This window comes from Thamnophis sirtalis, unplaced genomic scaffold (assembly GCF_051295495.1).
Source record: "Thamnophis sirtalis isolate CommonGarterSnake01/CBP01778 unplaced genomic scaffold, rThaSir2_p1.2 scaffold_9, whole genome shotgun sequence".
Lineage (NCBI taxonomy): Eukaryota > Metazoa > Chordata > Lepidosauria > Squamata > Natricidae > Thamnophis > Thamnophis sirtalis.
Genome location: NW_028261389.1, coordinates 68,484,806 through 68,510,728, shown reverse-complemented (window position 1 = coordinate 68,510,728; position 25,923 = coordinate 68,484,806). Strand labels below are relative to the sequence as shown.

Genomic DNA, 25,923 nt, shown 5'->3' with positions numbered 1-25,923 from the left:
TGGAACTATATGATAGATAGATAGATAGATAGATAGATAGATAGATAGATAGATAGATAGATAGATAGATAGATAGATAGATAGATGATAGATAGATAGATAGATAGATAGATAGATAGATAGATAGATAGATAGATAGATAGATAGATAGAAAGAGAGTGAGAGAGAGATAAATAGATAGATAGACAAGCACATAATTATTTTGGGGAACAGAAAGGATAACCCAGGGTGTACAGAACAAGATAACTGTTAGTATTTAAAGGTTTGTTTGTCTAATGCTGCTTTTGGGGGTGAGAAGATTGTCTTAAATTCTGGAGCACTTTGACAGAAAAATATAGTGTTTTTTCTAGAGTAGTATAAGTATAATCTTTATTGTCATTGTACTTAAATACGAGATTGGTTGTAGCCTGCTTGATGGCCTCTATAAAATTAGGCTGCAGCGTTAAATTATATGGATGTTATGGGAAAGCTATGAAATTATCTAGAATTTGATTGAGGAGATACATTTGAGCAGAGGATATTGGTAAAATAATATGCAAAAGAAATTGGGTATCATGTTAATTGTTGATTAATGGTAAAATCCAGCATATAGCGCTAATTTTTAATTTTAATTAGTAGGCATATGATACATTGTAAATAAATAAATGTTTTGTGTTTCATCTAATTGTGAAGTATTAATATACTATTGCATTTGTTTCAAGTGGGATAATGCAGCTTTTAATCTCATGCGTACTTTTTAATCTGTGCATTTATTTCAAATGACATAAACAGCAAGTTTTTGTAAAAACAAACAGATGAAAGTTTTAAAATGAGTTAGAATAAAATATCATTTTTCCTAACAATCATTTTATTTGCTTTTCATGCAACAAGGATGAAGTAAGTGTTAACTTTATGTAGAACAATATTTTAATTTTCTTATTTAAACTTCATAAATCATCATCAAAACCCATTGCGTCATATTCCATTTTAGGTATACTTTTTCAACTTCCTTCTATTATGGTTTATTTCAAATACAGTTACTTATTTAAGTTTAGATGCAGGCTTTCCAAATCATAAGATTGCCTTATGATTAAGACATTAAGGACCAAAATCAGCCATCTGCCCGCTAAAGGAAACAGATGGGAACAAACTTTCTGCCAGTATCCTTTGAAAAATTCTTTGAAGAAGAAGCTGTGATACAGTCATGTCAGGTCAAAGGATGTAGAAATAAACATTTTATATGCCTAATCTTAAATTATACTAAATGCCAGAGATCATTTTGAACCTTGAATCCTTGGTTCTGCTTATATCAGTGGTTCTCAACCTTCCCAATGTCGCAACCCTTTAATACAGTTCCTCATGTTGTAGTAACCCCAACCATAAAATTGGTGTCTTGGTTCCTAAGACCATCGAAAATATGTGTTTTCCAATGTTCTTAGGTGACCCCTGTGAAAGTTTCATTCGACCCCCAAAGTGGTCCCGACCCACAGGTTGAGAACCACTGGCTTATATGATTCAGGGTATATCAGGTGTGTTAAGGGCATACTATTTTTTTCATGTTTTGTATGAGAAAATTTGAAGTACAGGATGGGGTAATAAGAAAGAAATGTAGAAAAGCACTGGGGCAAAGCAGTGCTTTCATTTGTTATTCTAAACCAGAGGTGTCAAACTGGATTCCTTCGAAGGCCAGATTAGCATTGTAGTTCCCCTCCACCAGAGGTGGGTTGCTCCTGGTTCAGACGAACCGGTAGTGGAATTCAGGTCTGGGTCACACAACCAGCAGTGACCCAGGCCTGCCATGACCCTGAACTGGTTCCCTCGCTGCCGCAGGGCTGCCGCTATTTTAGTTTTTAGTGACTGCCCGTGCACAGTTCACTGTAAATTATTCTGCACATGCGCGAAGAACAATTTACATTGAACAGCGCATGCGCACGGGTTGCAAACTGGTAGTAAGCAAAAGACCGGCCCACAGTGCCTCTAGCAGCCAAAACGGAGTGTGGGGGGGCATGCACGACCCTCCCTGTACCCCATTTTCGGCCTGGATGACCTCCTGCAACACTTTGCTTGGCAAAACAGCATAGGGAGGCTGTGTGCGACCACACCGTGCCCCATGTTGGCCGGCAAACTACTGCAGAAGGCCATCCAGGCTGAAAACGGGGCACAAGGGGGCCACGCTTGCCCCTCCATGCCTCATTTTGGCTGCCAGAGGCACTGTGGGCCGGTCCTTTGTTATTTACAGACCGGCCTCGTGGACCAGATTTAAGAACCCTACGTGCTGGATTCAGCCCGCGGGCCTTGAGTTTGACACCCCCGTTCTAAACCATAGACATAGATCCTTAATATAATGTGTCTCAGTTGACAAACCATTAATTTCAGTAGGCTAGAAATGTGGAAACTGAAAACAGGCACAATTGAGATGAGTACTTGGTTCCACCACAAAACCGCGCTCGACTAAACCGCGCTCGACTAAACCGCGTTGCTGACATCATCAACAGGGCGACAACAGCGCGGAGACAGAAGCACGCTGTAAACCCTAAACCTAAAATTAACCCCTAAACCTAAAATTAACCCCTAAACCTAAAATTAACCCCTAAACCTAACTCCCCTAAACCTAATCCTAAACCTAACCCTAACCCTAACCCTAACCCTTAACCTAACCCTAAACCTAACCCTAAACCTAACCCTTAACCTAACCCTAAACCTAATCCTAACCCTTAACCTAACCCTAAACCTAACCCTTAACCTAACCCTAACCCTTAACCTAACCCTAACCCTAACCCTAACCCTTAACCTAACCCTAAACCTAACCCTAAACCTAACCCTTACCTTAAGTTGAATCGGCTTGCTTTCAAAGCGCTATTTAAAGCGCCCTTCTTTCTCCGCGCTGGCTGTTGTCGCCCTGTTGATGACATCAGCGACGCGGTTTAATCGGGCACGGTTTAGTCGAGCGTGGTTTTGACGGGTCACGGAGTACTTCAATTGAACTACTGCTTAAAGAGGCAAAATATGTTACATCTTTCGTCTGTGATAATCCTAGCAAACAGGATCTTTCCTACTGGGTGGATGTAATTTTGACCCAAGTGTAATATTTCAAACTCGTTTTGTTGCTTTCTAATGTTAATAAATTGCTTCTCTTTAGGATTTCTCTCACAGTAGATGACATTCATCTTTAGTGAAGAGCAGGCCTGGAATTAAGAAGGGATTTTGTCCCAGCTGTGTAGAAATTACCATGTTGTCTTTGAATATAATGGAGACCTCCAAGCCATGGTGGCTGTTGTGCTCTGGTAGCAAATTTCTTCAAACGTTTTTGTGGTTCTTTGCAATAGGACTGGTCAGCTGATCTGAATCGTTCTCTGAGTAGAAGGGAGAAAAAAAAGGCAACGGATGGTGTGACTTTGACCAATATTAACCAAACAGGGGATCAGCAGTCGCCGCAAAAAAATAGCAGGTAGATGATTTTTTTAAAAAAAAATTATTTACTCAAGTTTCAAATCGGGGTGTGCAAATATTTGGGTTATTTTAAAACTAGGTCAATTGGAAGAATTTGGGTTTTAAGTTCCACTACCTCAAGGAAAAATGAGAAATAATCTTAAGATTACATGGACATCCTTGTGTTAAACTTGATGATAATAGTCAAAGTATGATTTGTAGCCAAGAATGTACAAAAGAGACAACAGCTGTACAGGACAGTAATTGGGTCTAACTGTAACAAAGGAAAATGGTTTCTGTAGTCTGCCAGATAATAGTGGTGGATGAATAGTAGCACACTATATCTTGCCCAACAGAGCTTTTATCCCACGCTTTGTAGCCCCAGATTCAATTTTGGGGGGAATGCTTGAGTCTTCTACATTAGTTAATTATTATTTGTTCTAATATTATGTCCATTTGTGTCAAATGATAGACTTCTGTAAGGGAAATTCAAGGGCCATCATTCTCATGTACCACTATGCCCAAGCAAAACAAAGAAAATAAAATAAAATAATGGAAGAGCATGTAAAGTCTCTTTACGATACTGTAAAGCAAGTTTGGGAATTTTGGGAATTCCCAATTTAATCCCCAATTTACACACTTTTAAAAATTACGATCGTGGTTAGGAGAGGGTAACAGCAGAGTTACAGAGTAACATATTTCTGATGACCCTGGAAAGGATTTTAAAAGGTGAAATGTATGCCCCAAATGTTGCAGACATCATAATTTTAAAATTTCACCTTCCCCCCCAAAAAATTATGACATTCCACCTCCTTTCTGGTGCTGTGGCCCCTGTGCAATGACCATACAAACTGTAAACCCCTAGACCAAAAATATTGCTCAGCAGCACTTATTCAGCTAGTCCTTGGCTTACAACCATAGCAAAGTCCAACGTTTCTGTTGTTAAGTGAGACATTTGTTAAGTGAGTTTTGCCCCGTTTTATGACTTTTCTTGCCACAGTTGTTGAGTGAATCACTGCAAGTTGATGAGGTGGTAACTTTGTTGTTAAGTCAATCCGGCTTCCCCATTGACTTTGCTTGTCACCAAACTTGATCGTGATGACCCCCTAAGAGGCTGCAAGTGTCATAAACATGAGCCAAGCTTCTGAATTTTGGTTACGTGATCATGAGGATACTGCAAACATAACTATGAAAGACAGCTGTACGTCACATTTTTAGTGCCATTGTGGCTTTGAACAGTCACTAAACGGACTGTTGTACTAGAGCAGTACACCAGTTTTTCTTTCCCTGAAGGGGGCTTAGTGTGTAGAAAGCTAAGCTGCTAAGAAAGACTCTTGCAAGAATTTCCCCCCCAGCTCCTAATATATGTGTCAGGTTTTCAAGAAATGCCCTAATTGATTCATGAGTCTCAAGTCAAATTTCAAAAGAAAACCAGTCATTCATTAGGAGCATTTTGGCAATGCCTTGTTTGTGAAGTCAGATCTTAACCTTATTTTGATTTGTAGCTGAACTTTACCCCCTTTTCCCTCCCGTCAGTCTGTGTCATAAATCACATTCCCCAATGAGGTGCACCCCTCCCAAGTCTGCTGCAGTAATCTGAGATCCGACTCTAGCCAAAAGTATGTGTGGAAAGCGACACACCCCCCCTCTTTCCTCACTATGGCAACTTTAGGAGTTGACAATGTGTGTGTGTTCTTTTTCAAGGTGTTTTTGGTTTCCTTTTATTAACATTTCATAAACAAGGAATAGACTTACGTTCAATTATCTAGCTTCAGGAATTCGAAAGGACTATTAGTCAGCGCATACGTATATTAATAAATAGAACTGAGGATTTTAATGCAGGTAGTCCTTGTCTTACAACAATTCATTTAGTGACTGTTGAAAGTTACAATGGCATGGAAAAAAATGACTTACGACTGTTTTTCACACTGACAACTATTGCAGCATCTCCGTGTCCTGTGATCGGAAACCAGATGCTTGGCAACTGGTTCGTATTTATGACGGTTGCAGTGTCCCAGGATCATGTGATCACCTTCTGTGACCTTCTAAGGCAGTGTTTCTCAACCTTGGCAACTTGAAGATGTCTGGACTTCAACTCCCAGAATTCTGGGATTTGAAGTCCAGACATCTTCAAGTTGCCAAGGTTGAGAAACACTGTTCTAAGGGGAAGTGGTCATCTGGGGAAGCCACATTCACTTAACAACCATGTTACTAACTTAACAAGTGCAGTGATTCACTTAACAACTAGGGCAAGAAAGGTCATAAAATGGGGCAAAACTCAACAAATGTCTCACTTAAGAACAGAAAACTTGGGTTCAATTGTGGTCGTAAGTCGAGGACTACCTCTAGTGCATTAATATTAAGGTCTCTCTGGTGCTTGGGAATTGGACCATATGTCCTAAATCACTTTTCTATGAGGGGCTGCCCTGCAGTCATATAAGTGCGACCACAGAAATTTCTGTAACTCCTGTTATTATTCCAGATATTGCCAATATGTAGAAATTATGCCAGGAGTATCCCACTTAACATGTTAGAGTTTAGAGGGCTGGCTAAGCATAATTTAATGATATCTCTGGTGAATAAGTTTTTTCCAATTAATTTGTGGCTCATTAAAGTTTATGTGATTGCTTAACTTTCATAACACAATGTGTTTCTGATATAAATGCCTTGTACCATACAGGGCCTCAAAGGTTTGTTAATGACTTGCGATTTAGTGCTGTCCTTCAGTACATCAGCATATATTCCCGTACACTGAAAACTATCCTGATATATGAACAACGTATTTAACAAGCAGTGTTTCGTCCATATAAAATTTTCCTTAAAGTCTGGTTTCTTCAATTTCTTTTTATTCTCTTATGATAAGAATCAAAAGTTGGAAGCTCATTAAAGAGAGATCCTACCATCAACTAAGGAGAAATTTCCTGACAGTGAGTGCAATTAACCAATGGCATTGCCTCCTGGAGTTGTGACTGCTCCATCGCTGGAGGTTTTCAAGAAAATATTGTTTGTCCAGACTGGTATAAGGTCTCTTGCCTTTGGCAGAACAGACTAGTCCAGTGGTCTCCAACTTTGGAAACTTTTAAGACTTATGGGCTTCAATTCCCAGAGTTCCAATGAAGCTGGCTGAGGAATTCTGAGAGTTGAAGTCCTCCAGGCTTAAAGTTGCCAAGGTTGAAGACCCCTGAAGACTTCCAAAGTTCCTTCCAGTTTTATGATTCTAAATGTATTATGATAGGTGTTGAACTGCTCAACGCTTTTCTCTCTTAACTTCATGCTTCCTTGGAGATACACTGCTGCTTTCCTCAGGAGTTAAGACCCGTTAAATCAATAGAAACTTTGCAAAATGAGTGCTGCATTATGAGGCTACTTTTAAATGCTTTCAAATACTTGTTTTCAAAAGATCCAAAAGGTATTATCATAATGCTAAATTTAGTAACAGTCCTTGGCATGAAATTAGCCAAGTAGCTGGCTCCATTTACATTATAAATAAGGCCTGAAGCATAGGCCTTTTCAGGTTGCTGTTAATTATACTTATACCCACAAACTCTGAAGCATCTCTCCATTTTTATTGCTTAGCAAATTTATTTGTATATTAGATATTACAGTTCATTGTTCACTGTCTTCCAGTGTATAAACTGAATTCGATTCACCATATTTTTCGGAGTATAAGATGCACCATATTCCCTCAAAAAAGGGTGAAAATCTGGGTGTGTCTTATACACTGAATACAGCATTTATTCAGTGTATAAGACGTCTCCTTCACCAAAATGACCACGCATAACTTTTAGGAGTCTTCCAGAATGCTCCTGGGGGTTGGAGAGGACAGAAATGAGGGAAAAACTGGCCTTTTTTTGCTCGTTTTTGCCCCCCCCCCCAGCCCCCAGGAGTACTCTATAAGCCTCCTAAAGGCTAGGCATTCCCTTTTTTAAAAAACAAAAAACGGGCCCGTTTTCACGAAAAACAGGCCATTTTTGGGAGGCCTGCAGAGTGCAAAAACCTTTTTTTAAAATTTGCCTCTTCAAAATCTTGGTGCGTCTTATACTCCAGTGTGTCTTATACTCCAAAAAATATGGTACTTTTTAATAAACCATTGTAACTGAGAAAAATTGTTTCTGAAGAGAAATGAATTAAAAACGTCCATCTTAGGAGGAAGATGGAGACATGCTAACTTTTGTCTTTAAAGATTTTTTAAAAAATAAAACACAAGAAATAAACAAACTTATATTTCTGCTGTTACCTGTTTATACCTATGTGTGTGTTTGCTCCCTGAAATGATAGGGTCACCTTAACCCTTTTTTTCCCTCCCAAATAGCAACCTTAGTGTCCCGAGTAACACAGTGCAATCAGTACAGTCAAGTTACAATCCCTTTGAAGACGAAGAAGATTCTGGAAGTACTGTCAGTGAAAAGGAGGACAATAAGATCAAAAAGTTGGTGAAAGACTGTTCTCAACTTGTTGTTTTTTTTTCTTGCTTACACTTCTCTATCCAGGGTTTCCAACTCTGGGCTTCTTCAAAACCATTGTGTGCATGAAGTCCTTGCTCAGAGGTTACATACCTTTTGCAGACTTGACTAACCCACTCTTCCTGTTTTGTTTTTGGATTGGTTTTTTCCTTCACTGATTCCACAGACATGGTCTTTGGTAGTGTGCTTTGAAACCATTGCTGGAATTTTTACCAGTGGCTGTATTCATTTGGATATGTTCCCTTAGGAATCTCTCTTTATCACCTAACATTTTTCCTTAAACGAATTATCTTTCCAGTGTTGGTGTTGAACTACTGGTTCATAGCTTATACACGTACTCTACATATGCTTCTCCGTGCACTGTTAATACTGACTTTTCTCTGGTTGTTTGACATAACAAAACATCTCATGATTAAATAGGAGCCCTTGTGGGCCGCCATAGTGGTATATTTACCGCTCTTGCCCATTAGTTCAGCTAAGCCAAGCTAAAATAATGTGTTCTTTGTGTTTAGTGTTAGCAGCTATGAGAAAAACCAGAGTTTGGGGGCTGAATGGTCTGATGAAGAAACCAGCAATCCGTTTTCATCCAATGATGCCCAAGGAGAATCGAATCCATTTGATGACGATGTTTCCCCTGCGGTGGAAGTGAGAGTACGAGCCCTCTATGATTATGAAGGCCAAGAGCATGATGAATTGAGCTTTAAGACTGGTAGGTCCTGTCTGGTTGTATTACATGTTTTTCTATCATAGGGAATGCAAGAAAGTTCAGGTCTATGATGTGTCTGTTTTTCAAAAGATTTGTGGTGCTTTTTATTTTTTTGAAAAAGTTTTTAATTTTAATTCCCTATATATAACTATAAGTATATCATTACATCTGAACAAAAAAAATGTATTGTCCATTATTATATCATTCCCTCAACTCAGAACAGCTATTATTTGCTCTTCTGCTTTCAATACACCATATTATACCCTATTTCACCGCCATCCTAACTCCTCTCCCTCTCTCCTCCTCTCTACCTCCTTTCTTTCCTCTGCCATCCCCCTCTCCTCTACTTCCCCTTCCTCTTGCCTTCTCTCTCCTCTTTCCACTCCTTCTTTCTCTCCTACTTCCCCCTCCTCTCCCTCCTATTTCCCTCTCTCCTGTCTCCTTTTTCTCCTTACCTCTTCCTTTCCTTTCCACTCTCTCTAATTAATTTACATGGTGTATTTCAGCATCTGAGCACACTTCATTTAATATATACAATACAATACAATACAATACAATACAAGCAGAGTTGGAAGGAACCTTGGAGGTCTTCTAGTCCAACCCTCTGCCTAGGGAGGAAACCGTATACCATTTCAAACAAATGGCTATCCAACATCTTTTTAAAGACTTCCCAGTGTTGGGGCATTCACAACTTCTGGAGGCAAGCTGTTCCACTGATTAATTGTTCTAACTGTCAGGAAATTTCTCCTAAGTTGCTTCTCTCCTTGATTAGTTTCCGCCCATTGCTTCTTGTTCTACCCTCAAGTGCCTTGGAGAATAGTTTGACTCCCTCTTCTTTGTGGCAGCCCCTGAGATATTGGAATACTGCTATCACGTCTCCCTTAGTCAATCTTTTCATTAAACTACATATCTAGTTCCTGCAACCGTTCTTCCTATGTTTTAGTCTCTAGTCCCCTAATCATCTTTGTTGCTCTTCTCTGTAAGATGTTTGCACACACTAAGTAGCAATGTATACATTTACCATATGATCATTATTGTGGTTGTAAAAAATAATATGGCTTTACCGTTTGTAAAAAAATGAATATGAATAATTACTATTAGCTTCGAGCCAGCCTTATCTCCTGGGGGCAATAATTTTCTTGGCAAGAATTTCAGGAATAATTTACCCTTGTCTTTTTAAAAGCTTTTGATTGTCTTAGTAAAATAAAATAATGAACTAATTACTTTAAAATTAAGACTACCTACTGATTAATTCTCTTTTGAACCAGGCATGTGTTTATTTAAAATAACTACTATTCGCTTTGTCAGGCACCTGTCCATTTTTCTTCACTGAATTTTTCTCTTTCCAACTAAACTGGGATAGGCATTCCAATTCTTTTTTTGTTAAAAGAAAGTGTATTTCAAAAATCTAAGAGCCCATTTATTCTTTCTCTTTGATAATTAAAAAGAGCTAAATGATTAACAGGCAGATTCTGCACATTCTGGAAGTGTGCCATAAGACATAATATGGTGATAGCTCACCGTTCTCGTAGTTTTATTTTGGAAAACGATGGCACTCAACTTTTTTTTCAGGTGCAGCAAAGCGAGATAATGAAATTGTTTAGACTTCTCTTATGACCCAGTTTGCTATTAACAGCTTCCTCTTAAATCAAACTTAGTCTAAATCACACAAACATCTCAATCTCAGTCTGCAGATGCCACAGCATTGCCTCCAAGGGCACTTCAACCTAGCCTCACATTTTAGTATAAAAGTTTTCAGTTACTCTTTTTAAATAATAGCAGTAGAGGTAATTCCCAATTTAATTCCTTCTGACTAGATAGTAGGGAATGGAAGGATTTATATTCCTTGCAGACAGCTGGTCATTTGCATTCTTCCATTCCCCACCATCCAGTCAGAACTGAAGAAGTTTCTTGGATGAGAAGCAAAACGTCTTCAAAGAAAACCCCAAAAGTCCACTTGCCTCTTGGAAAAAGCATCTTTGGGACAATAGCCGTAGAAGAGAAATATAGTTCTGTTTTGAAGTAATCAAAAAGATTTCCTGCTTGTGCTTACTTTGATGAGCATAAAGCACTCCCAATGCATATTCAATAATAAGAGAATATTATAAAAATAGTGTTAATATTAACTGGTAGACCCAGGTTGGTATAGTAATTTAAGACATGGATCCTGAATGCCTGGACAATGGCCTGTTCGAAATCAGGCTGCGGGAGAGATGGGCAAGTGCCCGCCATTCACACAAATGAAGCTGTGCGCCTACCACTCACACGACTCTCCTCCCTGAGCCGCCAAACTGGAAAGCTTGGGTACCGCTGGTTTAAGACACCAAACTAGAAACCAGGAGATCATGAGTTCTAGTCCTGTCTTAGGCATGAAGCCAGCTGGGTGACTTTGAGTCAGTCACTCTTGTCCTGTGAAAAAGTCCAGGGCAAACCACTTCTGAAAACGTTGGCAAGAAAACTGTAGAGATTTATCCAGGCAATTGCCAAAAATTCCTGCCTGGCATTCACACTGTATATTGAGACATTAATACAACAGAAAGAGTCCAGAGGTATTTCACTCCTCTGCTTGCAATAAAATACCTTAAGCCACCAGGCTTGAAATTTTACACCTGGACAACCTCGAACTACGCTGCCTTTGTTCCGACCTAAGCATAGTACACAAATTTATCTGCTATAACGTCCTGCCTGCAAACAACTACTTCAGCTTCAATCGCAATAATACATGGGCAAACAATAGATACAAACTTAAAGTAAACCGCTCCAAACATGATTGCAGAAAGTACGACTTCAGCAATAGAGTGATCAATGCCTGGAACACTCTACCTGATTCCATTGTTAGTTCCTCAAACCCCCATATCTTTAACCTTAAACTGTCCGCCGTGGACCTCACACGTTTTTTAAGAGGTCCCTAAGGGCGTGTGAATAAGTGCACCAGCATGCCTACCATCCCTGTCCTACTGTCCCCATTGATATGTACTCATTTTATGTGTTCATGGCCATGTTATACTTATTTATATCCATCTATTTGTACCAATCTCATGCGATAATCTCCATGTCTGTACCAATATCTATTACCTTGTACATGTTGACAAATAAATAAATAAATAAATAATAAAAATGGTTCAAAGGCACAATCCCCTAACCCTACGCAAAATCAATCTTGTATAAGTATAATCTTTATTGTCATTGTATATAAATACAATGAAATACTTCTAATATTTGAATACTTCTAATAAAGATGATTAATATTTAAAAGGCAGATTAAAAAAGTGGAAAATGGGGTTTTAAATATCAGCTCAAGAGTGACTCTATTTTAAAATCATTGTCTCATCCCAGTCGCTATTAATGTCCATTGTGGTTAATAACAACCCAATAATAATTTCTGTTCGATATTTTTTTTTGACTTGCTAATCTGGTTCTTGAATAGAGCACGGGGAAAGTAAGGGATTAGTCTAATTTTCTTATAATTTACTAGTAGAAATAGTGAAGACCGTAACTGCTATAGAAGGACAACATTTATTCACATTCTCTTATATAGATGGGTTATCAGACTACTTTTTTTTTCTCTCCCCTAGGAGAAGAACTAACTAAAATAGAAGATGAAGATGAACAAGGATGGTGCAAAGGTCGTCTGGACAATGGACAAGTTGGGCTGTATCCTGCAAATTATGTAGAACCAATCCAGTGATGAATAATCCTGAACATGATATAATAACGATCAATCAACATGATGCCTGTGGTTCAGTATAAGAGGAACTGAAATATATCTATTGATCTATCTATATATCTTTTAATGCAATTAAATTGATTGGTTCCTATGTTCCTTCAGCAATCTCCAATGCTTCAGGCTGAAACCTAGGAAAAGGTTGACATCTTAAAGATAGCAGAAAGCCAGCAAGAAAGTGACAGCTTTCATTTTTATCATATTTTACGATGACTTTTTAAATTTTGCTCCATAATTTGCTAAAATCAGTGCCTCATTTCCTTTTTTTTGGATGTTGCCTTAAGTCCGGTTTCATTCAGTCAGTGGCAACTTGATCTTCGTCATTTGGAATTTAAATTTTTTTTTATTGCAACGCTGCATTTGTTAGCAATCTGTGAAAAATGCATTTTTAAAACTTAAAGTTATGTAGCACTTCATTTTTCATGCATGGTCTACTACTTCATTAGCTGTTACATGAATAATGACTCAGAAGTATTGCCCTCTCAATCCTGTACTCTTATTTTTTTCATGCTGTCAGCATGGCTTAATAGTGTAAAATGCCATATATACTACAGTATCTATTGCAAAGATTCCAGTAGAATTATCTGCAAATATTAAGGATTCGTTTTTTCTTGATGAATATTATTTTGACACTTGAAATCTTGATTTCCTAAAGGACATCATGTAAATTTTAAAGATTTCCCCATATTTTAAGAATGTCGTTATAAAAACAATATACAATTATAAAACTTACGTTCTGTAAGTTACTGGTTTTATGTGATTTGGAAAGTTAAATGTGGGTTTATTTTTTCAAGCCAGAGACTAAAATGTACTGCCTTTTTACTGATATGCTCTTTAAGTTGTCTATATATGTAAATATAATTTGATATTAAAATTAGGGAGCATGTGTTAATTAGAAAATCTATTGTATATGCATTAGATTTCAGATTGAATCTGACACCAGAATATCAATGTTTTATTAACTTCAGTGGGAAGTTAACAGCAGCTTTTAAAGTAAGCAAAGCAACTTAAAATGCAGGCATATTTAAATTTGCTGTTTCATAAATACACATTTAGGTATAAGGTAAAAGACTTAGCTGTGCTCCATCCTGTCTACTGTGAATGTAGCCTTCCTCTTAAGGTGTAACAACTCAGTTTTCCCTTCCATATTATATTATAATCAACTGTAGTTATCATTCCATCTGTGCCTACCCCCAAGTGTCTGCATGAACAGTCTCACATCCACTCTTGCAAGAATGTGAGTTTGTCCTCCCTTTGTTACAGCTTTGTAATTGACACTGGGACCAGAGGGATTAGAGTTCATTGTGTACCTTTTGACTCTTTTGACAGGAAAGCATCCAAAGCACACTAAAAAAGAACGAAAGTATACTGTGATCTAAGTCCTTAAATGATAATATTGGGGTTTTATTCTAAAGACCTATAATTGTTGATTAAAATGTGATTCCAAAGTTAACATTAATCCGCTGTAGATTATTGTAGCAAAACACTGTACAAACTTGGTTGGTTTGCGGATCAGCTGTAGAAGTGTCAGACTCTATAGATTTGCAGGCAATTTAAACAGCAAAGTTGTGAACTTGTTTAAAATGTTGCTTTATAGAAAATTTAGAACTTATCAGTAGAATGATGTCTTAGGGAATCACACTGTTAATGAAATGATAGTTGAAACTGAAAATACTGTAAGTGCTTCCTGACTATTCCATTTGTCTGTGGAAATTTACATATTTATTGATATTGAAGATTAATTATATTAAGTGGATATTCAATCTCTGTCATGTTGGTATTTCGGCATAATTGTTCAGAAATGGTAATGTTGAATAAATGGTCAACAATTAGTCCACAATATTTTTGACAGTACAGTATTTTAAAAATAAAAAATTGAACAAAATTTTAGTATCACATAAAGTCTATATTATTTTAACCATAAGCACTGTATTTGTATATTCTTTTGGTTATAGCCTGAGAGAAATTAAACCTATTTATTCAAGGTAATGGATGCATAATGACTAGTCTGAGTAAGCACCAAACATAATAGCTAATGTGGGAAAAGGTGCCTTCACTTAAATACAAATTCCCGTAGAACAGGGGTGTCAAACACAAGTCCCGTGGGCCAAATCCTGCCTGTGAGGTGGTCAGATCAGGCCCGCGGGGCCATCCTGGAAATTGTAAGGGGCCGGCCCGCATGGCTTCGGCCTGGTCTACCCAATGCGAAGAGGAAACACGCCAGCAGTTTGGGGAGTGGCATAAAGCTGGCCACACCCACCCAAGCCAGCTACGCCCAATGATTTTCGTTAAGCTGGCCACTCTCATCCAGTTGGCCACGCCCACCTGGCCCTCCAAGGTCAACAACAGCCCTGATGCGGCCCTCAATGAAATTGAGTTTGACACCCTTGCCATAGAATATATATGAAGTACTGCTAATGTGTAGCATTGCTATAGTATTAGTATATTCTAGAAGTGACACAAAGAGTTATAGCAGGAATTCCTGATCTACCAACCAAAGCTAGGTAACACTTGCCCCACTACAGCGCCAACTGATTCTCAAACGGAAACCACAAATAATTCCTGTTGTGACTGTTCCTTTTGGAAAGCATCATAGCTGGAAATAGTAGAAAGCCAGATTGTTTCTGGGAAAACAGCACCTTCAACATTCTAGGATTTAAATTGAGCTTTTACTTCCCATCCACTTCCTCATAGCTTCCAGATGCCAAATCAAGGTTTTCCCAATGTCACTAGATTGGATTGGTATAAAAATGTAAATCTAGATATTATTAGCATCCTGATGATAAACTTTCCTAGTGGTTTCTTGCAGATGATGAAGAACAGGGCAGATATGAACCCTAAGGCAGTGTTTTTCAACCTTTTTGTGCAAAAGCACACTTTTTTCATGAAAAAAAATCACGAGGCACACCACCATTAGAAAATGTTTAAAAAATTTAACTCTGTGCCTATATTGACTATATATAAAGTATTTTTCCCACGGCACACCTTACACTATGTCACGGCACACTAGTGTGCCGCGGCACAGTGGTTGAAAAACACTGCCCTAAGGTATCCTACTCACATGTAACTCCTCTCTCACAATTGCCTAAGCTCGTCTACTCAGGAAGGTGTGAAACCACTATAAGAGAGGTATTCCCAATTCCTAACCATCCTATATGGGACAAGAACCCTATGACTGATGCTATCAAAGACTACTAAGAGGCCTGAAACGACCAGGTGTACATTGGGGGGGGGGGCAGTCCCCTCATCCAGATTGCAACAAAAGTCATGAGCCCAAATAAATCCATCCATTAGAATAAGTAATATAGTTGCTATACCATGTCTAACCTTGGAGGTCATCTAGCCCAACTCCCTGCACAAGCAGGAGAGTCTATACCATTTCAGACAAATGGCTGTCCAGCCTCTTCTTGAAAGCCTCCAGTGATGCAGCACATAGAACTTATGAAGATAAGGCATTCCAGCTGGTTGATTGTTCTCACTGTTAGGAAATTTTGCCTCAGTTCTTGGTTGCTTCTCTCCTTGATTAGTTTCCATCCATTGGTTCTTGTTTTGCCTTCTGGTGCTTTGGAAAATAGTTTGACTCGCCTGTCCTTCTGACAGCCCCTCAAATATTGGGACACTGCTATCATACCTCCCCTAGTCCTTCTACAGAAATATTTATCTCTATTCTTAGCTAATAATGGTTTTTTAAAAAAAGAAAAGTTTCTTGTTTTATCAGAAAGCCTCTAGGGAAAGCTTTATTGTATGTTGCTTGTTTGTACTTCATTAAACAAGAGCAAAGTTAGTTATCCTCTAAAGAATAACTGAAGCTGGTGGCTGTTTACTTACTTTAAAATAAAAAAAAGTATATTCTTCTACAACTCACTGGCAAAAATCAAGCCTTGAGCTATGCATAAAAATAATAAAGATGGGATAGAAAGTCATTCTATGAGGGAGATTGGCAGCCTCTAAATATAAACAACTAAATAAATAATGCATGTTTGTTGAAACCCAAGATCATTGTTCATTTTATCATTGCATGATTTGACTTCTATTCTGCTCAGAAGAGCAGTAATTAAAACATTGTTTACAAACAGTTTCTTCGTTTTAGTTAACAATAGGAAGCTTAACTCCTGTGGATTTCAAGAACAATCTTGACAACAATCAAGAAGTCATTTGCTATTGTCTTCATCCAGCCTATGACAACATAAACAGTACAAGCAGTCCTCAATTTAAGACCATAATTTCTGTTGCTAAGTGAGCAATTTGTTAAGCGAGTTTTGTCCCATTTTAAGATCTCTTCTGGCCACATTTGTTAAGTGCATCCCTGCCGTTGTTAAATGGGCAACACGGATGTTAAGTGAATCTGGCTCCCCCATTGACGTTGTTTGTCAGAAGGTCGTAAAAGGGGATCACATGATCCCAGGACACTGCAACTATCATAAACCTCTCAGTTGTCAAGCATCCGCATGCAAATCATGTGGAATGCTGCAACGGTCATAAGTGTGAACCATGATCCCAAGTCCCTTTTTTTCAGTGCCGTTGTAACTTTAGTCACTAAGCAAACCGTTGTACCTCGAGGACTACCTGTACCCACTCAATCTTAAGTTCCAACCCCCGCAAAAGATCAAACCCCCGTTTTCCTTTCAGGGCAGAGGATTTTCCAGGTAATCCAGGAGCCCCTCCAGCTGTCTGCTGGCATTCTCGGCAGAGAAGGGGGAGAAAGTACTCGAAGGGGTGAACGGAAGCCCCTTCCCAAGCCGAATTCGACCGTTGAACGCATCCTTCGCCTGGGAACAACCGGCTTTCCCCTCTTTCCGGATTTTGTCGAAATTCTCTACTGCCCCGGGAGCTATTCTGCCGGTCTTCCCCACCCTAAATCGATCCATCCAGCTGTCAACGTTCAAGCTAAGACAAGACAAGCCGAACTCTCCTCTGACGTCTTTCAATGCTCTTAGGCCCCGCCCACCGAATGAAGGCCAGCCCAGATGACGTCATCCGCGAGGCCTCCGGCCCTCCGTTCTCCAAGCTCTCCTAGCAACGGGACGCCTTCTGTATCACGTGGGAGGAGAAGGAGAGGGAAAGAAGGGTGGGCGGGGTCGTCCGAGGGACGCCCTCCAATCCGCGGCGGACAAATCAGCGGCAGGGACCCGTCGCGCACGCCTGGGCTCTCTAGGTCGCTTTTCTCCGCGACATTGGGGGGGGCGGGGGCAGAGCGCGCCGGGGCCCCGCCCCTTGGTGGGCGGGACGCGGGCGTAGTGGGACGAAAGCGGCTTCGTTCCTGGTTGCTTCAACGCGCCTGCGTCACCGTCTCCTGTTTCCGCCGGTCTGGCAGCAGCGGCGAAAGCAGCAACGGCAGAAGGAGGAGCAGGCGGCATCGTTTGAAACGGCAGCGAGTCCCCCCCAAAATAGGGGCTCCGCGGAGGGATGTGCGAACCTAGCAAGCACGATTTGGCGACTGTCTTCAAGCGGCTCCGCGCCGTCGCCACGAACAAGGTAGGCAGAGGAAACGAAGCGTCGGGCTTCCGAGTGACACGTTGCAAGGCGGCGAGAGGCGGAGCGAGTGGGAGTTGCGTGTGGGGGAGCCGGGAAGCCCGAGCGTGTTTATCCTGAGGTTTGGGGTGGGGAAGGAGACCCTCAGGAAACCCTGAAGGTGGGGAGATTGCTGAACGACATCCCCGAAGAAGGCAGCTTGTTCCCAGAGGGATCATTCATTACCTGGATGGGTTCATCCATTTTACAGGATTTACTGCTTTATGGGGGGCGGGGAGGGAGTTTATAAATAGAATTCATATTTGGATGGGGCTGTAGGAAATCATAGACTTGGAAATCGGGGAAAAATGAACTGTCTGGGGAAGCATTGGGGCTAAGCATTTCTCTAGCACTATCATTTAGAATACAATAGAAAATAGAATAGAATATTGAATACAATATAATAGAACAGAATATAGAATACAATAGAATATAGAATAAAATAGAATATAGAATAGAACACAGAATAGAATATAATAGAATATAGAGAATAGAATAGAATTCTTTATTGGCCAAGTGTGGTTGGACATACAAGGAATTTGTCTTTGGTGCAGATGCTCTTAGTGTACATAAGGAGAATAAAATACATTCATCAAGAATAAAAAAAACACTTAGTGATAGTCATAGGGTACAATAAGCAATAAACAATCGATTTGCTACCAACCTGCCTTCCATTGAGGACCTGTAAACTGCACTAGTCAAAAAGAGGGCTGTGAAAATATCTACAGACTCCTCACATCCTGGACATCAATTGTTTCAACTTCTGCCCTCAAAATGACGCTATAGGGCACTGCGCACCAGAACAACTAGACACAAGGACAGTTTTTCCCCGAATGCCATCACTCTGCTAAACAAATAATTCCCTCAACACTGTCAAAATATTTACAAGACTGTATTACTGTTATTCTTCTCATCCTTCCTAGTACCTATCTCTTCCCACTTACGACTGTAACCACGTTGCTTGTATCTTTACAATTTTTATTGTTTTTTTTGTTCCCTAATATTAGTTGATTACTTGTTAGCAACCTATGACTATCACTAAGTGTTGTTTCTTATGCTTCTTGATGAATGTATTCTACTTTCTTTATGTACACTGCATGCACTAAAGACAAATTCCTTGTGTGTCCAATCACACTTGGCCAATAAAGAATTCTATTCTTCTCTATTCTATTCTCTATTCTATTCTCTATTCTATTCTCTAGACTAGACTAGATGGGTATGTATCCACAAAGCCTTCAATATCATTAGATTGCTTTTCTGCTAATAAAGGTACAAGTTTGGGTGTTGAACTTGGGAGAGGCAAGGTCAAGACCCCGTTCAGGTGGAAGACTTTACAGCCAGTCTCTGCACCTTGCAGGGTGGTGGCATGAAGATACTGGTGCCATCCCCACTCAGGTCCTCCAAGAGAAAAAAGCACGTTGTATAATAATAATGCTGAGACTTGGATCATGCCTGTTATTTCAGCTGCATCTAAAGTGAAATTTTACTCAGCTGTGTGAAGAAAATATTGCAATAAAATCACAGTAGCAAACTGGCCCAAGTCAGCCAGCTTGTGCAAGAGAATGGATTTGAATCTGTATGGCTACTTCTAGAAGAAGACTCGACTATTGTGTCATAGTGGTTTTCCCAAAGTTACTAAATCTTATGCACTTTCCAGAATAGATTACACACTTTCAATATTGAATAATAGTAAAAAAGCAAACACCAGAGACTTCCTGCCATAGATGTATTGTTTTTTCACTCAGAAGTGTTGCACCTAAACTCCAATCCTATTAATTCCTGACCCCAGTGTATATTGTGGGATGTTGCTATATCATTTGACAGTCTCACATTCTAGCCAGTGTTCATTTGCAAGCAATCACTTAATGTAATTATTTACTCATGATAACATGCTGTTTTTCCTGATCTTTCCCTGGCTTGAAGATATAATAATGTTAATCCAAGGCCAAAATATTTTTTTATTGTTGGTACTTTGTGAGAATATTTTCTATGGCATATTTAAATCTTTACTAGCCATATCATTTTAAAATAACATTAATGTTCACTTCCTCTGTGCTGGAATCCAAGTTCAAAGTTCCCTTTTTCGATCCCAGTAGCATATGTTTACATCACTGTGTGGAATGCAGTCTTTAATGTTAAGCTAGAAATTGATGAGTTAACTGAAAATGTCCATGTGTGTCAAAAGAAACAATTGTTTTTGCAATGCAAGCTTCAATTGCATTGCAAAATGCCAGTTTATCTTAAGGTATTTGTTTGCTTTTGAATATTTAGACCGAAATTATTTTATTACATTAATAAAGTATCAAGTAATTCTATCCCCTTGCATTCTGTGAAAATAACTTTAAAGCAACACGCTCATTTTGAGTGTTTCAGAATTTTTTTCCAATAATTAAGCAAGGAACTTAATGGTGTATATGAAATAAGTTTACATGAATATAATGCCATCTTTAAGATGAAGAAATAAAGGGCAGCATCGATCAGAGCAAGCCAATTTATTTAGTTGAATGAGTTCTTAATTAAGCATTAAGAATTTCAGTGCAATTATTTGTGTCCATAACGTGGATACATTAGATTCTGAGACCAAGTTGGTTTCGGAAAAGGTGTGGGGGCTACAGTAAAAGGGAATATTTGGGTTTCATATGTTCATTGTTGCTCTCAAAGAAATGCCAGCAAGTTATCTTGAAGACTGGTGAAGTATGCAGGATCAAATCAAAAACCTCTGAGATGTTTTTGTCTTCTAAGTTCACAGTGATCAATTAGCTGCCTATGAAGAGCTAAGAAATAGGAAAACATGCTTATTTTATGGGAGATACTTTGATTAGGTTCTTTAAATAGTATCTTATATAAAAGTAGTATCTTCTTAAAATCAAACACAGTTCCTAGTGGATCTATTACATGTAGTTATCTGGGCCACAGTACAAAAATGATCGGGCACTGACTATTTCAAGAATTATTCTAACTCCCCATTAGCTTACAGCCTTGAGATCTGTGATGGTCTTGTGTCCAGGATTTAATCAGGCTTATCCTGCTTTGCTTTTGGAAGTAATCCAAGGTCTGTAAAGTCTTCCTATTTGTGCCATTTTAATGTTGGCTGAAACACATGTTCATATGCAGTTGTTGGACAGTAAGAACAGCTAGCGTGATGCAGCAGTATATCTAAGTCAATATGTTGTTTTACCAAATCATAATCTCCTTTGCGTATGTTCAGGTAGTCCTCGATTTACCACAGTTCATTTAGTGACTGTTCAACGTTACAACAGCACTGAAAAAAAATGACTTATGACTGTTTTTCATACTTAAGACTATTGCAGCAGCCCCATAGGCATGTGATAAAAATTCAGGCACTTAGCAACTGATTATTTATGACAGCTGCAGTGTCCTGGGGTTCTGTGATTCCACTTTTGTGACCTTCTGACAAGCAAAGTCAATGGGGAAGCCAGATTCACTTAACAACCATGTTTAATTTAATAATTGCAGTGATTCACTTAACTGTGGCCAGAAAGGTCGTAAAATGGGCAAAATTCACTTAACAGATGTTTCACTTAGCAACAGAAATTTTGGGCTCGATTATGATCGTAAATCGAGGACTACCTGTACTACTATAGTCATTATATCCATTATAAGTTAGCAGGAACTAACTTTGTTAGCAAAACAAATAATTTTGGGTATACTTTTCATTTTTTCTGGCCTACAGCCTAATTATCAGAGAGATACATAATTTATTGGAGAAATTTTGCAGTTAATCAGGGTGGTTAATTAACTTATTGCCTTCCCTGTAATTTCAAGCCATTGTTTGAATATTTTAGAATTCTCTCTCTTGCAGACAACATATGGATATGATAAGTTTCTTATTGTATTTATTGATTTGCAAATATTTATGTCTGTATCCATCCATCCATTCATCTATCTGTGCACCCCTTAGGAATTTCCAAGAGGTGCAACAACAGAAATATACATGCCACTTGAATTGTATTTGAAGGCTTTGTTTCATTAATTGAAACTGTGACTGTGCTTAACACCTGATTTCAGCTTTCCTTTGCTTTGCAGACTTTCACAGAAGGTTGCAAATTTGAAGATTGGTCTTAATGTTTTTTTTTATCACTATCATAGCTTCAAATGGTCACTAAACAAGGCAATCATTAAACAAGAGCTACCTGTATATGTTTGGTTAAGTTAAAAATATTTTAAATGTCAGATTTTAAATATCAATATATTGGATGTCAGATTTTAGTATTTCTGTTACTTCCCTTACCCCATTGTGCCACAGAAACTTGCAGGTAGGTTTAATCAGCAGATCATACTTGTTTAGGAGACAAAAGTATGCTGCGTAATAACAATTAAATTGTGACTGTTTTCTAGTTATGTTTTGACTGTGGAGCAAAAAATCCAAGCTGGGCAAGCATAACATATGGAGTTTTCCTCTGTATTGACTGCTCTGGGACTCATCGCTCGCTTGGCGTTCACTTGAGTTTCGTTCGGTAAGCAATTCCTTTAGCAATGCATGCGGTTCATTCATAGGGGATATTTTCCTCAGTTTTTGTGTCTATATGTACATATATATTTCTTCATCTTGTAGAAAAGATGCTTCTTGGTTCGAAACACTCTTGTTTCTGTTGGCTGTCTTTATGGTGCACCGATATAAAATAAATAGAAATAGTCTGGCACACCTTTCATTAAGGTGTATCTTACATGAATTTCAAAATATAGAGTATCAGATGAAAATTTCATTTACAAGCTAAGCTTTGGTTAATATTTACGCTGATTTTTGTCACTCTGGCATATATGTTTCCCATATCTTTTGTTTGTTTTTAAAGTGTTTGCATGATTTGCTAGCTGTACTAGTATCAAATATCAATTGCAGCTCTTCTATTATGTCTTGGGACTTTATGCTTTAACTCCTTTGAATAGTAAGTTGCAGTTCTCTCCATAAATTAAAATATCGTCAACTTTACTGTGAGTATTGTTTTGCAGATCTGATAAAGAACAATCCTATACTCGTCGTTTCCAACTAAAATGGGTGAAGTTTATGTACCAAATGTAGCAGTAGCTTTACCCAAGATTGGCTATTTTTGTTTGACAATCCAACTCTTGTAAAGTTGAATACTCACATACTGATTGGGAGATTGTTCTGCAATTGACTATTTAGCTTTTAAAATATTTTCAGTAATTCATTGGCTCTCCGTCAAGTTGAATATTATTTCATTTGTTTCATATGCCAATAATGCTTTTTGCATATTTATCTCTTTCCCGGCTCTTCTTGTCCCATTCGCAGTATTTTCAAAAACCATGCAGCAAACATTCAGAAGGAGATGCTTAATTCCTTATAAACCTTTTCAATGTAAAGTATGAAAGAGATTATCAACCTGTTGCTCTCCTCGGTTCTGTTTAATTAATTAAATTGTGGTGAAAAAAATCTGCTTCTTGTATTACATCTGGGATAATAAAAAAGACTATCATAACTTTCTTCTCAAATCCTTAACCATTCCATATAGAGCTTGATTTCCAGGCTGTTCACCATCTGGGAAATCTGCTTCTGAACTTGTTCTAATCTGTAACTGTAAAATCTGACCAAAGCAAAATGGATTGGAACCATTTTTTTCTATGATATGAACTTATATTTTTGATAATACATGCCAAGACAGCATCACACTACACTGAATTAATGTTAACTTTGTGTTGACAAGGATACCCAGCGCTTACTGTATTTTTTGGAGTATAAGACGCACCTTTTTCCCCCCAAAAGAGGGAGAAAATCTGGGTGTGTCTTATACATTGAATACAGCATTTTTGGCCTCCCGAAACCCCGTCCCTGCATGCAGAGGCTTTGGGAGGCCTGCAAAGTGCTCCTGGGGGCTGGGGAGGGCAAAAAATGAGCCAAAAATGGGCTGTTTTTAAATCATCCCCCCTCCCAACCCCAGGGAGTATTTTGCAGGCCTCTCAAACTCTCTGCATGCCCCATTTTTCACAAAAAATAAGGCGTGCAGAGGTTTGGGAGGCCTGCAGAGTGCAAAAACTTTTTTTAAAATTTACCTCTTCAAAATCTTGGTGCGTCTTATACTCCAGTGAGTCTTATACTCCAAAAATATGATACATTTTTCCTATCAAAGATATTGAACTTTATATTCTCTATGTCAAATTCCATTCTACTCCTTTCACTCCATACTTCAAGCCACTCAACACCTTCTTCGATCTTGTTTCGTGGCTTTTTAACTAAACGGAATAAGGAAAAATGATAGAAAAAAGGAGAACAAAATAATGATATAAATTTTCCTTGTGTGTATGTGTATATATAGTTCTATTTTATTTATTTGTTTGTTTGTTTTTTTAATTAAATTTTTACATCACCCATCTCGCCTAAGTGTCTCTGGGTGGTTTTCAAACATCTACATTGCATCTCTACAATGGTTTCAATAAAGAATAACCATATTTCATTATATTCATCTAAGCAATTTGCCTTTCCTAATTTTCTATCATCCTTCCTTCATAACCTGCTCATCCAAAACATTGCTAAAATGTTGATTTTAAGACATTCCACATAGGTTCCTTTTAGGATGAAGAGTAACTACCTTGTTTTTTCAATGGGTCTGTATCGTCTTTGGCTTTTGTTTTATTTTTAACATGCCCCCAAGCCTTCTTGTTGCTTCAAAAGACACGCTGCTTTGTTGTCGTTTTTAAAAAAGAGCCATGGTGACGCAGTGGTTAGAATGCAGTATTGTAGGATAATTCTGCTGACTGCCGACTGTCAGCAGTTCGACAGTTCAAGTCTCACCAGCTCAAAGTTAACTCAGCCTTCCATCCTTTTGAAATCGGTAAAAGGAGGACCCAGATTGTTTGTGGGGGGGACAATATACTGACTCTGTAAATTGTTTAGAGAAGGCTATAAAACACGATGAAGAGGTATATAAGCCTGCTATTGGTATTGAATGGTTCTTCAGAAATTACTTCTATTTTTTTGGTTTTAGATCCACAGAATTAGACTCAAACTGGTCATGGTTTCAGTTGAGATGCATGCAAGTTGGAGGAAATGCAAATGCTGTAAGTACATTAAAACTTGCTTGTTTTTTTCCCCTGATTTCTAGGAATCAGTAATTAACTGATTTAAGGGTCACGGTGGTTCAGTGGCTAAGAGGCTGAGCTTGTCAATCAGAAAGCCTCAGCAGTTTGGTGGCTCAAATCCCTAGCGTAATGGAGTGAGCTCCCGTTACTTGTCCCAGCTTCTGCCAAGGGGAAGGAGGGGGACTCCAAACCTATGATGCATTTGACCCCGCCCTCAGGCTCAGCCTTATTCTAGCAGCAAAATGGATGGATTCAATCTCACAGCGGGAATCTGTGCACTATTGGGAGAGCTAAAAGAGGCCAGATCATCCTGGAAAAGGTCCATCTGTTTGGTCATTAAGAGTCGATCTCCACTTCATGGCACATCATCAATTCTCTTGATGCACACAATTCTATTATGGAATAAGCTTTGATGGCAAACAATCATTCATTCAGCAACTGAAATTTCGATGGTGGTGAATGAAGACACGTAACAGCTGCAGTTATCACAGCATCCCTGCTGTCCCATTGTTGCAATTTGGGACCTTGGCAATCAGGCCGGCAATTACAACCCTAGGGTTACCTAATTGCCATTTGCAACCTTCACTACTGGCTTTCGATAAATAAGCAAAGTCAGCCGGCAAGCTGGCAGATCACAAATGGCAATCATATGATGTCACCTCTTAACAACCATGCAGCGTTCACCTAACAATTGCAATTAGAACTACTGTTGTAAGACAGTTAAGAAAAGCAAGGTTTTACACCGAGGCAGGAAAAACCAAAGGTACAAGTACAGATTAGGCAAAACTTGGCTCAAAAGCAGCAACTGTGAGAGGAACCTTGGAATGCTAGTGGATGGTCACTTGAATATCAGCCCCCAGTGTGTAGCAACAGCCAAAGAAAGTGAATAAACACCAAACTTAATCATTGTCTATAAGAAAAACAAAGAAGTATGGATAGTGAACATGGCAGCTTTGGCTGAGGAACTCTGGGAGTTGAAGTCCACAAGTCTTAAAATTGCCAAGGTTGGAGACTCCTGGTATCGACAGCATCACCACCAGCTGGAGGTGTAGTCC

General features: G+C 38.8%; 2 protein-coding genes across 4 annotated transcripts in view; both read left to right on the top strand.

Annotated features, from left to right (window-relative positions):
* PACSIN2 (protein kinase C and casein kinase substrate in neurons 2) overlaps positions 1-14,203 on the top strand; it is a 53,121-nt gene extending 38,918 nt beyond the window's left edge. Inside the window, exons 8-11 of one of the 2 annotated variants that reach the window (XM_087722193.1) lie at positions 3,306-3,427; positions 7,721-7,837; positions 8,384-8,580; positions 12,153-14,203. In XM_087722193.1, coding sequence (XP_087578319.1) covers positions 3,306-3,427; positions 7,721-7,837; positions 8,384-8,580; positions 12,153-12,265 — 549 coding nt within the window. In that variant the 3' untranslated portion in view covers positions 12,266-14,203. The remainder of the gene's footprint in view (positions 1-3,305; positions 3,428-7,720; positions 7,838-8,383; positions 8,581-12,152) is intronic. The other variant, XM_087722194.1, reaches the window with a different exon arrangement.
* A 3,345-nt stretch (positions 14,204-17,548) lies between these two features.
* Positions 17,549-25,923, top strand: part of ARFGAP3 (ARF GTPase activating protein 3) — a 37,177-nt gene continuing 28,802 nt past the window's right edge. For both annotated transcript variants that reach the window (XM_014058533.2, XM_014058532.2), the window contains exons 1-3: positions 17,549-17,776; positions 22,172-22,290; positions 24,775-24,847. In XM_014058533.2, the coding sequence (XP_013914008.2) occupies positions 17,708-17,776; positions 22,172-22,290; positions 24,775-24,847 (261 nt within the window). In that variant the 5' untranslated portion in view covers positions 17,549-17,707. The remainder of the gene's footprint in view (positions 17,777-22,171; positions 22,291-24,774; positions 24,848-25,923) is intronic.